Genomic DNA, 14411 nt, shown 5'->3' on the forward strand with positions numbered 1-14411 from the left:
CAACCTTTCTAATAGTAAATGTATCTCTAAACATGTGTTTAATCCTAATCCTCCTAACCTCAACCTTTCTAATAGTAAATGTATCTCTAAACATGTGTTTAATCCTAATCCTCCTAACCTCAACCTTTCTAATAGTAAATGTATCTCTAAACATGTGTTTAATCCTAATCCTCCTAACCTCAACCTTTCTAATAGTAAATGTATCTCTAAACATGTGTTTAATCCTAATCCTAAACTTTCTAATAGTACATTTATCTCTAAACATGTGTTTTCAACTATAAAACTTAAGAACCAGGAACTTAAAACATCTATTTCTCGTATTAGTATAGTGTGGTTGTGGCCATTTGGTACACAAGAATAGACGCACGCACGCACGCACGCACGCACGCACGCACGCACGCACGCACGCACGCACGCACGCACGCAGATGACAGTTGTAGGGGGGGGGGGGGTGTAGGGGGGGTTGTAGGGGGGGTGTAGGGGGGGGTTGTAGGGGCGGGAGGTGCAGGTACTGAATGTAACCAGGGATAATATTTATACAGTATGTTGGTCCTGTCTGCAGACCCCCCCCCCCTCCTCCTCCCCAGGTCCCAAGTGGGGGATCAGCTGTGTGTGTGTGTGTGTGTGTGTGTGTGTGTGTGTGTGTGTGTGTGTGTGTGTGTGTGTGTGTGTGTGTGTGTGTGTGTGTGTGTGTGTGTGTGTGTGTGTGTGTGTGTGTGTGTGTGTGTGTGTGTGTGTGTGTGTGTGTTATTAGGGTCATTAATGTCACATCTGTCTCTCTCTCCGTCAGATATCAAAGTCAAAGAGCAGTCTGTGGAGAACATGATGAGGTAACACACAGACACACACACACACACAGACACAGACACAGACACACACACACACACACACACACACACACAGACACAGCCACACACAGCCACACACACACACACACACACACACACACACACACACACACACACACACACACACACACACACACACACACACACACACACACACACACACACACACACACACACACACAGCCACACACACACACACACACACACACACACACTGGTTTCATGTAAATGAACATGCTGGTCTACACATGTGTGTGCAAAGCATCATGGGAACAGCTCGTTATGTTAATGAGTGTTAATTATGAGGGGACCAGTCACCAGTAAAACCTTTAAATTCATTTCTTTCCGTTTACAAAAAGTCTTCTAATAATTATTTAAGGTGTTTGACCTTTGATCTTTGTCTCTAGACACAAATGACATGTTATTTTAATATGTATATATGTATATATATATATACATTTAATAGGAATATATATCTATAAGATGATTTAATATGTATATATATACATATTAAATCATCTTATGTATATATATATATAATATATCTAAGATGATATTTAATTAATATGTGTATATATATATATATATATATATATATATATATATATATATATATATATATATATATATATATATATATATATATATATAAAAAGATGATTTGTAATATAGAAGACATTTCCAGAAGAATTCTCTTGGAATCTTCAAAAAAAGGTGCTTGACCTTTGACCTTTGATCTTTGTCTCCAGAGGTCGTAAGGTGTTTGACCCGCCCAGGTTCATGTCCGTCACTCAGGCCGCCGAGCAGCTGCTGTCAATCATCTGCAACAGGAGGGAAAAGGGGGAGGAGCTAGGTGAGTGAGTGACAGCTGTCTGTCTGTATATAATGTCTGTCAGTATACAGTATACAGTCTACAGTCTACAGTTTACAGTTTAGGCATTTATCAGACGCTCTTAACACATCGACCGCCAGAGGTTAATCTCATAATGTACTCACCAGTGCCAAGGTGTTTTTGTTGTTTTTTTCATGTCGCCATAGATCTTGTTAAAATCCTTAAGATTGAGATTGAGCCGGTCTGTTTACATCCGCGAGATCTCCCTGTATCTCCCAGTGAAGATCGCGTGTCAAACGGGGCATCCATGTTTGAGTTAGAGCGGATTACGTTAAACAGTGAAATGCGAGGAGAAAAAACTACAGGAAGAGAATTGAGTTTCAGTTTCGTCTGTAGAACGAGGGCGGACGTGATCGTCAAAACCGGATCCCAAATAATTCTATTTCCGGTCATCAAACCGGAAACGGAAGTGGATCAAAAAAATTCCGAAAGTGCACCCGGACCGCGCATGCGCGAAAAGACCGCAGCCCGTAGGGCTACGGTCTCGGCGCTTAACAGTTGGATTTAACGGACCGTAGGACTACGTTCTTGGCGGTTAATGTGTTAATCATTATGATTTACAGTAAGGAAGGACACAAGATAATACATCATAATACAAGCTCATAGAGCTTGTAGATCTGCTATTTTTGAATAGCCAAATAAATGTTAAAATGACAGATGCGTCCCCGTATTGAATGGGTTAATGATGTCATTAATATTAATGAATGTAATTATCTTTGTCGTAGCTGTTACCGAGGAAACGGTGTGTGTGGGCGTGGCTCGGATCGGCGCCGACGACCAGCTCATCACCACGGCGACGCTGCAGCAGCTAGTGTCATGTGACCTGGGCGAGCCGCTCCATTCGCTGATCATCACCGGGAGGCTCCACCCCCTGGAGGTGGACATGCTCCGCCTCTCCGCCGTCCCCGACGCCCTGATTGGCCTGAAGATGACGGACAGCTCGACGTACACCTCGTAGCCACACCCTCCCTGCCATGTGATTGGCCGACAGGCAGGCAGCCGGGCCAATCACCATGCGTTTGTTGTGTACGTCAGTGGTTCTCAAAGTGGGGGTCCTTGAGGGGGTTCCAGGGGGTCCTTGGCAAAATGACTTGATTTAGCATCACAATCACTTTAACCCAGCGGTGATGCAACTTTGATGATGCAGAGGGACACTATATTTACACACTGACTCCAGAGGAACACATTACATATACTGTCAGGCCATTCTATGTCACACAAAAGTAGCAAAAATATCAGATCTACAAGCTCAAAACGCATTTTGAGCTTGTAGATCTGCTATTTTTGCTACTTTTGAATTGGAATCCTGATTTTTTTTTTTTGTGCTATTTTTGAATTAGAATCCTGAAAAGTTACATTTTTATTTAATTTCAAATACATTTAGTTATACTTATGTTAACTTTATGAACTTAATTACAAATACATTGGACATAAAAAAGACAATAGAATGTTAATACTAGTCATTTAGCTACTAATATAGACTGAAGTAATTAAAGTGGGTCATGTTTACATGTTAGGAATCATAACAGCTGAGATCAATAATATATCATTATTCTGATATTAACCTGTGGGCCGTATTAAGTGAAGGTGGGGGCCGCATGTGGCCCCCGCGCCGACAGTTGCCCATGTATGCTTTAACCCCTTATACATTCATATGACTATTTGAAAATGGCAGATTTACAAGCTCACAATGCATCCACAGAACAAGATGAATAAAAAAACAATAAAAACCCTCTGAATATATTGCATGCAGTCAAATTATTTATTGAAATAAAAGCAAAAAGATGAACACTTTAGAAATGATGGACAGGTATGTTTACATGGATGGATGCAAACGGCACGAGTAGTCCTACAGTCCTACAGGCCTACAGTCCTACGGGCCTACAATACTACGGGCCTACAGTCCTACAGTCCTACAGTCCTATGGGCCTACAGTCCTACAGTCCTACAGTCCTATGGGCCTACAGTCCTACAGTCCTACAGTCCTATGGGCCTACAGTCCTACAATACTACGGGCCTACAGTCCTACAGTCCTACAGTCCTACAGTCCTATGGGCCTACAGTCCTACAGTCCTATGGGCCTACAGTCCTACAATACTACGGGCCTACAGTCCTACAGTCCTACAGTCCTATGGGCCTACAGTCCTACAGCCATATGGGCCTACAGTCCTACAGGCCTACAGTCCTATGGGCCTACAGTCCTACAGCCATATGGGCCTACAGTCCTACAGGCCTACAGTCCTATGGGCCTACAGTCCTACAGCCATATGGGCCTACAGTCCTACAGGCCTACAGTCCTATGGGCCTACAGTCCTACAGGCCTACAGTCCTATGGGCCTACAATACTACAGGCCTACAGTCCTACAGGCCTACAGTCCTACGGGCCTACAGTCCTATGGGCCTACAATACTACAGGCCTACAGTCCTACAGGCCTACAGTCCTACGGGCCTACAGTCCTATGGGCCTACAATACTACAGGCCTACAGTCCTACAGGCCTACAGTCCTACAGGCCTACAGTACTACGGGCCTACAGTCCTATGGGCCTACAGTACTACAGTCCTACAGTCCTACGGGCCTACAGTACTACAGGCCTATGGGCCTACAGTACTACAGTCCTACAGTCCTATGGGCCTACAGTACTACAGTACTACAGTCCTACGGGCCTACAGTACTACGGGCCTACAGTCCTACAGGCCTACAGTCCTATGGGCCTACAGTCCTATGGGCCTACAGTCCTATGGGCCTACAATACTATGGGCCTACAATACTATGGGCCTACAGTCCTACAGGCCTACAGTCCTATGGGCCTACAGTACTACAGGCCTACAGTCCTATGGGCCTACAGTCCTATGGGCCTACAGTCCTATGGGCCTACAATACTATGGGCCTACAGTCCTACAGGCCTACAGTCCTACAGGCCTACAGTCCTATGGGCCTACAGTCCTATGGGCCTACAATACTATGGGCCTACAGTCCTATGGGCCTACAGTACTACGGGCCTACAGGCCTACAGTCCTACAGGCCTACAGTCCTATGGGCCTACAATACTATGGGCCTACAGTCCTACAGGCCTACAGTCCTATGGGCCTACAATACTATGGGCCTACAGTCCTACAGGCCTACAGTCCTATGGGCCTACAATACTATGGGCCTACAGTCCTACAGTCCTATGGGCCTACAGTCCTATGGGCCTACAGTACTATGGGCCTACAATACTATGGGCCTACAGTCCTATGGGCCTACAGTACTACAGGCCTACAATACTATGGGCCTACAATACTATGGGCCTACAGTCCTATGGGCCTACAGTACTACGGGCCTACAATACTATGGGCCTACAATACTATGGGCCTACAGTCCTATGGGCCTACAGTACTACGGGCCTACAGTACTACGGGCCTACAGTCCTATGGGCCTACAGTCCTACAGGCCTACAGTCCTATGGGCCTACAGTACTACAGGCCTACAGTCCTATGGGCCTACAGTCCTATGGGCCTACAGTCCTATGGGCCTACAGTCCTATGGGCCTACAATACTATGGGCCTACAGTCCTACAGGCCTACAGTCCTATGGGCCTACAGTCCTACAGGCCTACAGTCCTACAGGCCTACAGTCCTATGGGCCTACAGTCCTATGGGCCTACAATACTATGGGCCTACAGTCCTATGGGCCTACAGTACTACGGGCCTACAGGCCTACAGTCCTACAGGCCTACAGTCCTATGGGCCTACAATACTATGGGCCTACAGTCCTACAGGCCTACAGTCCTATGGGCCTACAATACTATGGGCCTACAGTCCTACAGGCCTACAGTCCTATGGGCCTACAGTCCTATGGGCCTACAATACTATGGGCCTACAGTCCTATGGGCCTACAGTACTACAGGCCTACAATACTATGGGCCTACAATACTATGGGCCTACAGTCCTATGGGCCTACAGTACTACGGGCCTACAATACTATGGGCCTACAATACTATGGGCCTACAGTCCTATGGGCCTACAGTCCTATGGGCCTACAGTACTACGGGCCTACAATACTATGGGCCTACAATACTATGGGCCTACAGTCCTATGGGCCTACAGTACTACGGGCCTACAGTACTACGGGCCTACAGTCCTATGGGCCTACAGTACTACGGGCCTACAGGCCTACAGTCCTACAGGCCTACAGTCCTATGGGCCTACAATACTATGGGCCTACAGTACTACGGGCCTACAGTCCTACAGGCCTACAGTCCTATGGGCCTACGGGCCTACAGTACTACGGGCCAATAGGCCTACAGTCCTATGGGCCTACGGGCCTACAGTACTACGGGCCAATAGGCCTACAGTCCTATGGGCCTACGGGCCTACAGTCCTATGGGCCTACAGTACTACAGGCCTACAGTCCTACAGGCCTACAGTCCTACGGGCCTACAGGCCTACAGTCCTATGGGCCTACAGGCCTACAGTCCTATGGGCCTACAGTCCTATGGGCCTACAGGCCTACAGTTCTATGGGCCTACGGGCCTACAGTACTACGGGCCTACAGTACTACAGTACTACAGTACTACAGGCCTACAGTCCTATGAGCCTACAGTCCTATGAGCCTACAGTCCTACAGTAGAATTCATGAACATGCGTTTAGATCAAGGTCAATGTACAAATGGTCAATGTACAAATTCACCCACAAATGAGCAATCAGTTGAGATGTTTAAATGAACACATGGGTGTGTGGTTAGTGTGTGGTTAGTGTGGTGTCCCTGTGATGAACTGACTTATTTAATTTGAGCTTTCAGTGTGTTTGTCCTGTTGTCAGTTATGTGTTGTTTGTGATGGTCAGACTGGAGCTGTTTGATTGGACTGTAGAGAAACAGATCCACACCACAGACTGATAAACCCACTGCTTTCCAGTGGTGGAAAAAGTACTCAATGTTTTACTTAAGTAAAAGTATCAATACTGCAATGGAGAAATACTCAGTAAAAGTAATAGTTCAAAACTGAGTTGAGTAAAAGTACAAAAGTTCCAGGGACCACCTCAGCACTATGAGCTTTAGATCAGGGACCACCTCAGCGCTATGAGCTGGTCCCTGGAACAAAATATGTTGAGATGGGGGTCTGTGGCCAAATACACTTTGGGGGTCCTTGACATGAAACAGTTTGAGCACTGATATAGAAACATGTGTTTAAAAAAAGAACTGCTAGGATTTAGAAGACATTTGTAGCAAAGATTTCAGTTACAAATGTTTGCTTTAAAAAATATAATATATACATTCAAAGATTTGCACAAATCATCACGAAAAATAGCAGATCTGCAAGCTTGTAGCGCGGCACTATGAGCTTGTAGATCTGCTATTTTGAAAAGCCAAAGAAATGTAAGAATGACACAGATCATTCGTAGCCGGTTTAACCCTTTAAGACCTGAGGACCTGATTGGACACATGTCTTCTAAATCAGTGTTGATTTCGTCGACTAAAACTCTGACGAGAAATGTTGGTCGACTAAATTGTTTCACTGACGAAAACGAAATAAAAGCTAAACTACGACGACTAAAACTAAGACTAAATATATTGTCAATTTCGTCAACAAATAAAAACTAAATTAAAATGTTAGTGAGGGATCTAGTGGAGAAGAGATCTAGTAGAACTAAAAGACAAGTCATTTTATGTTTGGTTGAGCTCGGGTGTTGTGCTCTGAAAACAGCAGATCTACAAGCTCACAACGTGTCGCAGTAGCTTGTAGATCTGCTATTTTCAGCATGCAAACAAGTGTAAAATCAGCCATTACGACGCCATCAAGGCACCGACAACATACCTTTTAGTCGACTAAATCAACTGTTGATTTAGTCGTCTAAAATCTTATGATAGTTAATCGACTAAAACTAGACAAAGAATAAAACATCTCAGATGACTAAAATATGACTAAAACTAAATCAGAATTTGCAGTCAAAATCAACACTGCTGAGGACCTGATTCTACAAATGTCTTCTAAATCTTTTTCTGAAAAACCGAGGTTGCTATATTGGTGGTGCTCAAACTCTTTAATGTCAAGGACCCCCAAAATAATATGTATTTGGCTGTGGACCCCCATCTCAAAATATTTTGTTCCTGGGACCAAAATGAAAAAAGAAAATTTAGTTAAAAATGTATTGTGTAATCTAATGTCAAATGTAAGATTTGCACACATTTTCAAGATAATTTTTTTTTGCAGATCTACAAGCTCATAGAGCTTCTGTTTCTGTTTCTGATCTGCTATTTTTGAATAGCCAAATGAATCTAAAAATGACAGAGATGTGTTCCCGGATTAAATGGATTAAGGCACTTGAAGGAAATCTCACGAGTGTGTCTCTTCCTGTGAATATACCCTTCACACCAGGAAGCATGCATTTACTATATATATAGTAGCTGTGTAATTATAACACATTCCATTAAAACCAGGTTTACAAACTGGAGTACGACCATTGTAAGGTTCCCTAAAGAACATGCAAAAATAGACAGAATTTGTGTTTTGGCACTTAAAGGGGTAGTGCAAGTGATTTTATTTGGTTAAAATAAGTGTTAAAAAGCTCTATTCTGATGGTAATCATTGTTATAGAGTGTTTGTTCAGTAACAGGAGTCTCCACGTCTCTCCACCTATTTATTAAACAGAAAATGCATTTTCAGGTCAGGATACCAATTTTATCCAATCTGGATAGAGAACTCAGTCAGGATATAGATTAAACAAGTGAAATTGGAAGTGATGACACAAAGAAATGAGCAGATACAACATTAGAACTGGAACACAATAAATGAAGCTGATAAATGGGTACTCTCTCCTGATTGGCTGACATTTCATCACCTACTGTACCTGAAAATGTATGTTCTGTTTATTAAATAGCTACTTCCAAAACATTCCACATTTGTCACATGTTCTTTTGTGAGTTTTTTTTAAATAGCAGATTTTTTTTAAAGGTATTAAAAAGATGTTTAAAGTCTTTAACTTGTCACTTTAGAGATGTGCAGATAGTCTGTTTACACTATCTTCAACCTGTAAATAAGTGAAGAAGCAAAAGACGGTGGTATGGAACTCCTGGTTTACTGGGATGGGGTTCAATTCCCTGCGGTGTCTGCTGATTGCAGGTTAAAAGTGTATTTATACTGTAAGTGTAGTTACATTTAAAGGTTAAAAGTGCATTTATATCGATGTATAATACTATGGTACTGACTAAACCACTAAGTCGGTACCAGAACATTATTGTTTTTCAGTTCCAGGAATTAGTCAGCACCAGAGTATTAATGTTTTTTCAGTTCCGGGAATTAGTCATGCCCCGAGTATTAATGTTTTTTTCAGTTACAGGAATTAGTCATGCCCCGAGTATTATAGTTTTTTCAGTTACAGGAATTAGTCATGCCCCGAGCATTATAGTTTTTTCAGTTCCAGGAATTAGTCATGCCCCGAGTATTATAGTTTTTTCAGTTCCAGGAATTAGTCATGCCCCGAGTATTATAGTTTTTTCAGTTCCAGGAATTAGTCAAGCCCCGAGTATTATAGTTTTTTCAGTTCCAGGAATTAGTCATTCCCGAGTATTGTTTTTTTTTTCAGCTCCAGGAATTAGTCATGCCCCGAGTATTATAGTTTTTTCAGTTCGAGGAATTAGTCAAGCCCCGAGTATTATAGTTTTTTCAGTTCCAGGAATTAGTCATGCCCGAGTATTGTTTTTTTTTTTCAGCTCCAGGAATTAGTCATGCCCCGAGTATTATAGTTTTTTCAACTCCAGGAATTAGTCATGCCCCGAGTATTATAGTTTTTTCAGTTCCAGGAATTAGTCATGCCCGAGTATTGTTTTTTTTTTCAGTTCCAGGAATTAGTCACGCCCCGAGTATTATAGTTTTTTAAGTTCCAGGAATTAGTCATGCCCCGAGTATTACAGTTTTTTCAGTTCCAGGAATTAGTCAAGCCCCGAGTATTATAGTTTTTTCAGTTCCAGGAATTAGTCAAGCCCCGAGTATTATAGTTTTTTCAGCTCCAGGAATTAGTCATGCCCCGAGTATTATAGTTTTTTCAGTTCCAGGAATTAGTCATGCCCAGAGTATGTGATGGTGCCAAAAAAACAATTACATACTCGGGGCATGACTAATTCCTGGAACTGGAAAAAGTTCCAGGAATTAGTCATGCCTATATAATGTTTTTTTGGGAACCATTACATACTCTGGGCATGACTAATTCCTGGTACTGCCAGAGTATGTAATGGTTCCAAAAAAAACATTACATACTCGGGCATGACTAATTCCTGGAACTGGAAAAAGTTCCAGGAATTAGTCATGCCCAGAGTATGTAATGGTTCCAAAAAAAATCTGCTCTAAAGTGACAAGTTTGAGAACCACCGGTTTAAACAACAGAAGGTAGCCCAAAAAACGACAACCACCACTATTTATAAGCCACTTTGCAGACAAACAAGCCCAAAGTCACATAATAAGCAGACATGGCAACACTGATCACAGGTTTCCGTTGTGGCTGTTCTTCAGAATTTACTACAGACTAATTCTACAATTACTTCAATTAGTCATGCCCCGAGTATTATAGTTTTTTCAGTTCCAGGAATTAGTCATGCCCCGAGTATTATAGTTTTTTCAGTTCCAGGAATTAGTCAAGCCCCGAGTATTATAGTTTTTTCAGTTCCAGGAATTAGTCATGCCCGAGTATTGTTTTTTTTTTCAGCTCCAGGAATTAGTCATGCCCCGAGTATTATAGTTTTTTCAGTTCCAGGAATTAGTCATGCCCGAGTATTGTTTTTTTTTTTCAGCTCCAGGAATTAGTCATGCCCCGAGTATTATAGTTTTTTCAACTCCAGGAATTAGTCATGCCCCGAGTATTATAGTTTTTTCAGTTCCAGGAATTAGTCATGCCCGAGTATTGTTTTTTTTTTCAGCTCCAGGAATTAGTCATGCCCCGAATATTATAGTTTTTTCAGTTCCAGGAATTAGTCACGCCCCGAGTATTATAGTTTTTTAAGTTCCAGGAATTAGTCACGCCCCGAGTATTACAGTTTTTTCAGTTCCAGGAATTAGTCAAGCCCCGAGTATTATAGTTTTTTCAGTTCCAGGAATTAGTCAAGCCCCGAGTATTATAGTTTTTTCAGCTCCAGGAATTAGTCATGCCCCGAGTATTAGTTTTTTCAGTTCCAGGAATTAGTTATGCCCCGAGTATTATATTTTTTTCAGTTCCAGGATTTAGTCATGCCCCGAGCATTATAGTTTTTTCAGTTCCAGGATTTAGTCATACCCCGAGTATTATAGTTTTTTCAGTTCCAGGAATTAGTCATGCCCCGAGTATTATAGTTTTTTCAGTTCCAGGAATTAGTTATGCCCCGAGTATTATATTTTTTTCAGTTCCAGGATTTAGTCATGCCCCGAGCATTATAATTTTTTCAGTTCCAGGATTTAGTCATACCCCGAGCATTAGTTTTTTCAGTTCCAGGAATTAGTCATGCCCCGCGCATTATAGTTTTTTCAGTTCCAAGAATTAGTCATGCCCCGAGCATTATAGTTTTTTCAGTTCCAGGAATTAGTCATGCCCAGAGTATGTGATGGTTCCAAAAAAAACATTACATACTCGGGCATGACTAATTCTTGGAACTGGAAAAAGTTCCAGGAATTAGTCATGCCCAGAGTATATAATGTTTTTTTGGGAACCATTACATACTCTGGGCATGACTAATTCCTGGTACTGCCAGAGTATGTAATGGTTCCAAAAAAAACATTACATACTCGGGCATGACTAATTCTTGGAACTGGAAAAAGTTCCAGGAATTAGTCATGCCCAGAGTATGTAATGGTTCCAAAAAAAATCTGCTCTAAAGTGACAAGTTTGAGAACCACCGGTTTAAACAACAGAAGGTAGCCCAAAAAACGACAACCACCACTATTTATAAGCCATTTTGCAGACAAACAAGCCCAAAGTCACATAATAAGCAGACATGGCAACACTGATCACAGGTTTCCGTTGTGGCTGTTCTTCAGAATTTACTACAGACTAATTCTACAATTACTTCACAATACAATGGTGGTGGTTGCCTTAAAGGAGGAGTTCACCCCAAAAAAATACTTATTTTCTATCAATTACACACCCCATGAAGCCTTGATTTCTTGGATTTATTTTTGTTTTTGTGGCATTCCTAAGACAATAATTTGATGACCGTGTGTATTTCCGGTAGGAGACACAAATAATCTACTTTGTGTCTCCTACCGGATACATTAGCCGGTAGGAGACGGGAATCAAATTATTAGCTAAGGAATGCGACAAAAACAAAAAAGAATCCATGGATTCAAGGCTTCATAGGGTGTGCAATTGATAGAAAATAAATCATTTTTTGGGTGAACTCCTCCTTTAAATAAGTCTTAATGTGATGAGCGGTGTGATGAACAGTTGCCCTTCAACAACAATAATAAACCAGAAACAACAAATGAAGATCTACAAGCTTCTAGCCTTGTAGATCTGCTATTTTTGACGAATGTTTCCCCCAGAATAAAAAGTTAAGTATAAAGTTATTTTCAACTTGTGTTTTTCAGTAACAGGAGTCTCCTAGTCTCTCCAGCTCTTTAATAAACATGTTCAGGTAGGCAACAAAAACTCTAATCAAGAGAGAGTACCCATTTATACAGTGTTCCAGTACTCAAATGTTTTACTTAAGTAAAAGTATCAATACTCAAAACCTTTCAGGCAATCATTTACCTAAAAAGTTAAGTAATCAGAACTTGAACTTTTTTTGTTAATTGTACTTCTATATATAGATTACCAAACTCAAAAGTCAGATGTATTCAGAGCTGAAACCTCTGTTACTTGTACTTCTGTAAATCGATAACCATGATTTATTATCGTTTACTCAAATATTTCGTAGTTACATGTACTTTTTATTCATGATTAATTAAATATATGTATTATATCAACTCAAATATTATATTTGAGCTAAATGGCTACGCTGAGCTTGATCGCCACATCGCAAATTAGCAGTCTTTACGACTTCAGGATTATTATTGCATGAATTTAATGACTAGAATGTCATATCAGAAGACAGAGCCGTGCAGCGTAGAGAATACCCTTCCAGACAAGAGTCATATCCCGGCGGACACAGTCGTCTTCAAGGCAAGAGTCAAAGTCAGAATGCAACATATACCTTATAGACGCCGGTAGGGAGGGGCAACTATTATTCGCTTATAGATTCCAAGGACTTGGAATCAATACTCTATTAATGTTGGAATCAATACTCTATTAATGTTAGAACATAAGCCTAACAACACACTTCCCTAAAGGCTCCTTTCGGTCATCTCTGCTTTCAGAGCTCGCTCTATCGGGACGGACATAGGGTCCTTCAAGACATAGGAGCTCTGACTGGAAGGGTATAACTATTCTTTACGCTGCGAGGATCTGTCTTCTGATATGACATTTTATAAAAAGTACACATGTGAAGCTAGAATTATGGGTATTGAATTCATTGTTATATGGGTATTGAATTCCCATTATATGGGAGCGCCAATGGAGTGGGAAGGCTGCTTCCGTACACGCTCCTCAGCGTGGCAGCGTTTTTCCTTTTTAGTATTTTTAAGCCTTTTCTTTTTTTCCTACACCGTCGGGTGTCTAAGGAGCTATAAGGAGCTAAGCACTTCTGGACATTAGCACAGCGATCGCACACAGAATTCTGGACTTTTTCGCGGAAAACCCTCCACCCAGTTGGGTGGTGGGAGATCTTCCCTTTGTCTCGGCAGGGATCATAGCGTGGAAACGGCGAAAGAGGCGAGCACGTCCTGGCCGTCGGGGGACAAGAGCGGGCCTTCGAAAATGTTCAAAAATAGCAGATGTCCAAGCTCACAGCGCGGCACGAAGTGACACGCTGTGAGCTTGTAGATCTGCTATTTTTGAATAGCAAACATATAAATGGATAAAGTGGTGAAAATTTTTATGATGCTACCTTAACTACTTTAGCTACCCCCTGAAATCCCCTCAAGGACCCCTGGGGGTCCCCGGACCCACTTTGAGACAGGCTAAGAGCTTGTAGCTGCGTTAGCATTTGGAACCGTATCCATCACACTGTCAGAGCTGGTGTGTGGTCTGATAAACCATTACAATTCCAGTGGTCCTCAAACTTTTACATTTCAAGGACCACCATTTGTACACTAAAGAGTTACAGACCTGTAATGGTCCATTTGGTCATCAACAATTATAATGATAATGAAGGATCCCAACTCTACACAATGAACATAAAGAATAAACTAGGTAACTACAACACAATGAATATAAAAATAAAACAAACCATGTAAGGGTAAATACAACAAAATGAACATAAATAATAAAACAAACCATGTAAGGGTAAATACAACACAATGAACATAAAGAATAAAACAAACCATGTAAGGGTAAATACAACACTATGAACATAAATATAAAATAAACCACATAAGGGTAAATACAACACTATGAACAAATAATAAAACAAACCATGTAAGGGTAAATACAACACAATGAACATAAAGAATAAAACATAAAACCATATAAAGGGTAAATACAACACTATGAACATAAATAAAACAGACCATATCAATGGTAAATACAACACTATGAGTAGGGCACTGCAGGGAATTGAACCCCATCCCGGTAAACCAGGAGAACCACACCAGAGCCTTTGTTTTTGTGTTTACAATCACATGGTAACAT

At 41.5% G+C, this 14411-nt stretch overlaps 1 protein-coding gene across 4 annotated transcripts in view; it reads left to right on the plus strand.

Moving 5' to 3' along the window:
- The window catches only part of dph5 (diphthamide biosynthesis 5), a 33658-nt gene extending 30193 nt beyond the window's left edge, over positions 1-3465 (plus strand). For all 4 annotated transcript variants that reach the window (XM_080430698.1, XM_080430700.1, XM_080430699.1 and 1 more), the window contains 3 exons: positions 791-830; positions 1598-1701; positions 2466-3465. In XM_080430698.1, the coding sequence (XP_080286824.1) occupies positions 791-830; positions 1598-1701; positions 2466-2698 (377 nt within the window). In that variant the 3' untranslated portion in view covers positions 2699-3465. The remainder of the gene's footprint in view (positions 1-790; positions 831-1597; positions 1702-2465) is intronic.
- Positions 3466-14411: the final 10946 nt, after the last annotated feature.

Source organism: Gymnoscopelus braueri (genome assembly GCF_963280865.1).
Source record: "Gymnoscopelus braueri genome assembly, chromosome: 6".
NCBI classification, from domain to species: domain Eukaryota; kingdom Metazoa; phylum Chordata; class Actinopteri; order Myctophiformes; family Myctophidae; genus Gymnoscopelus; species Gymnoscopelus braueri.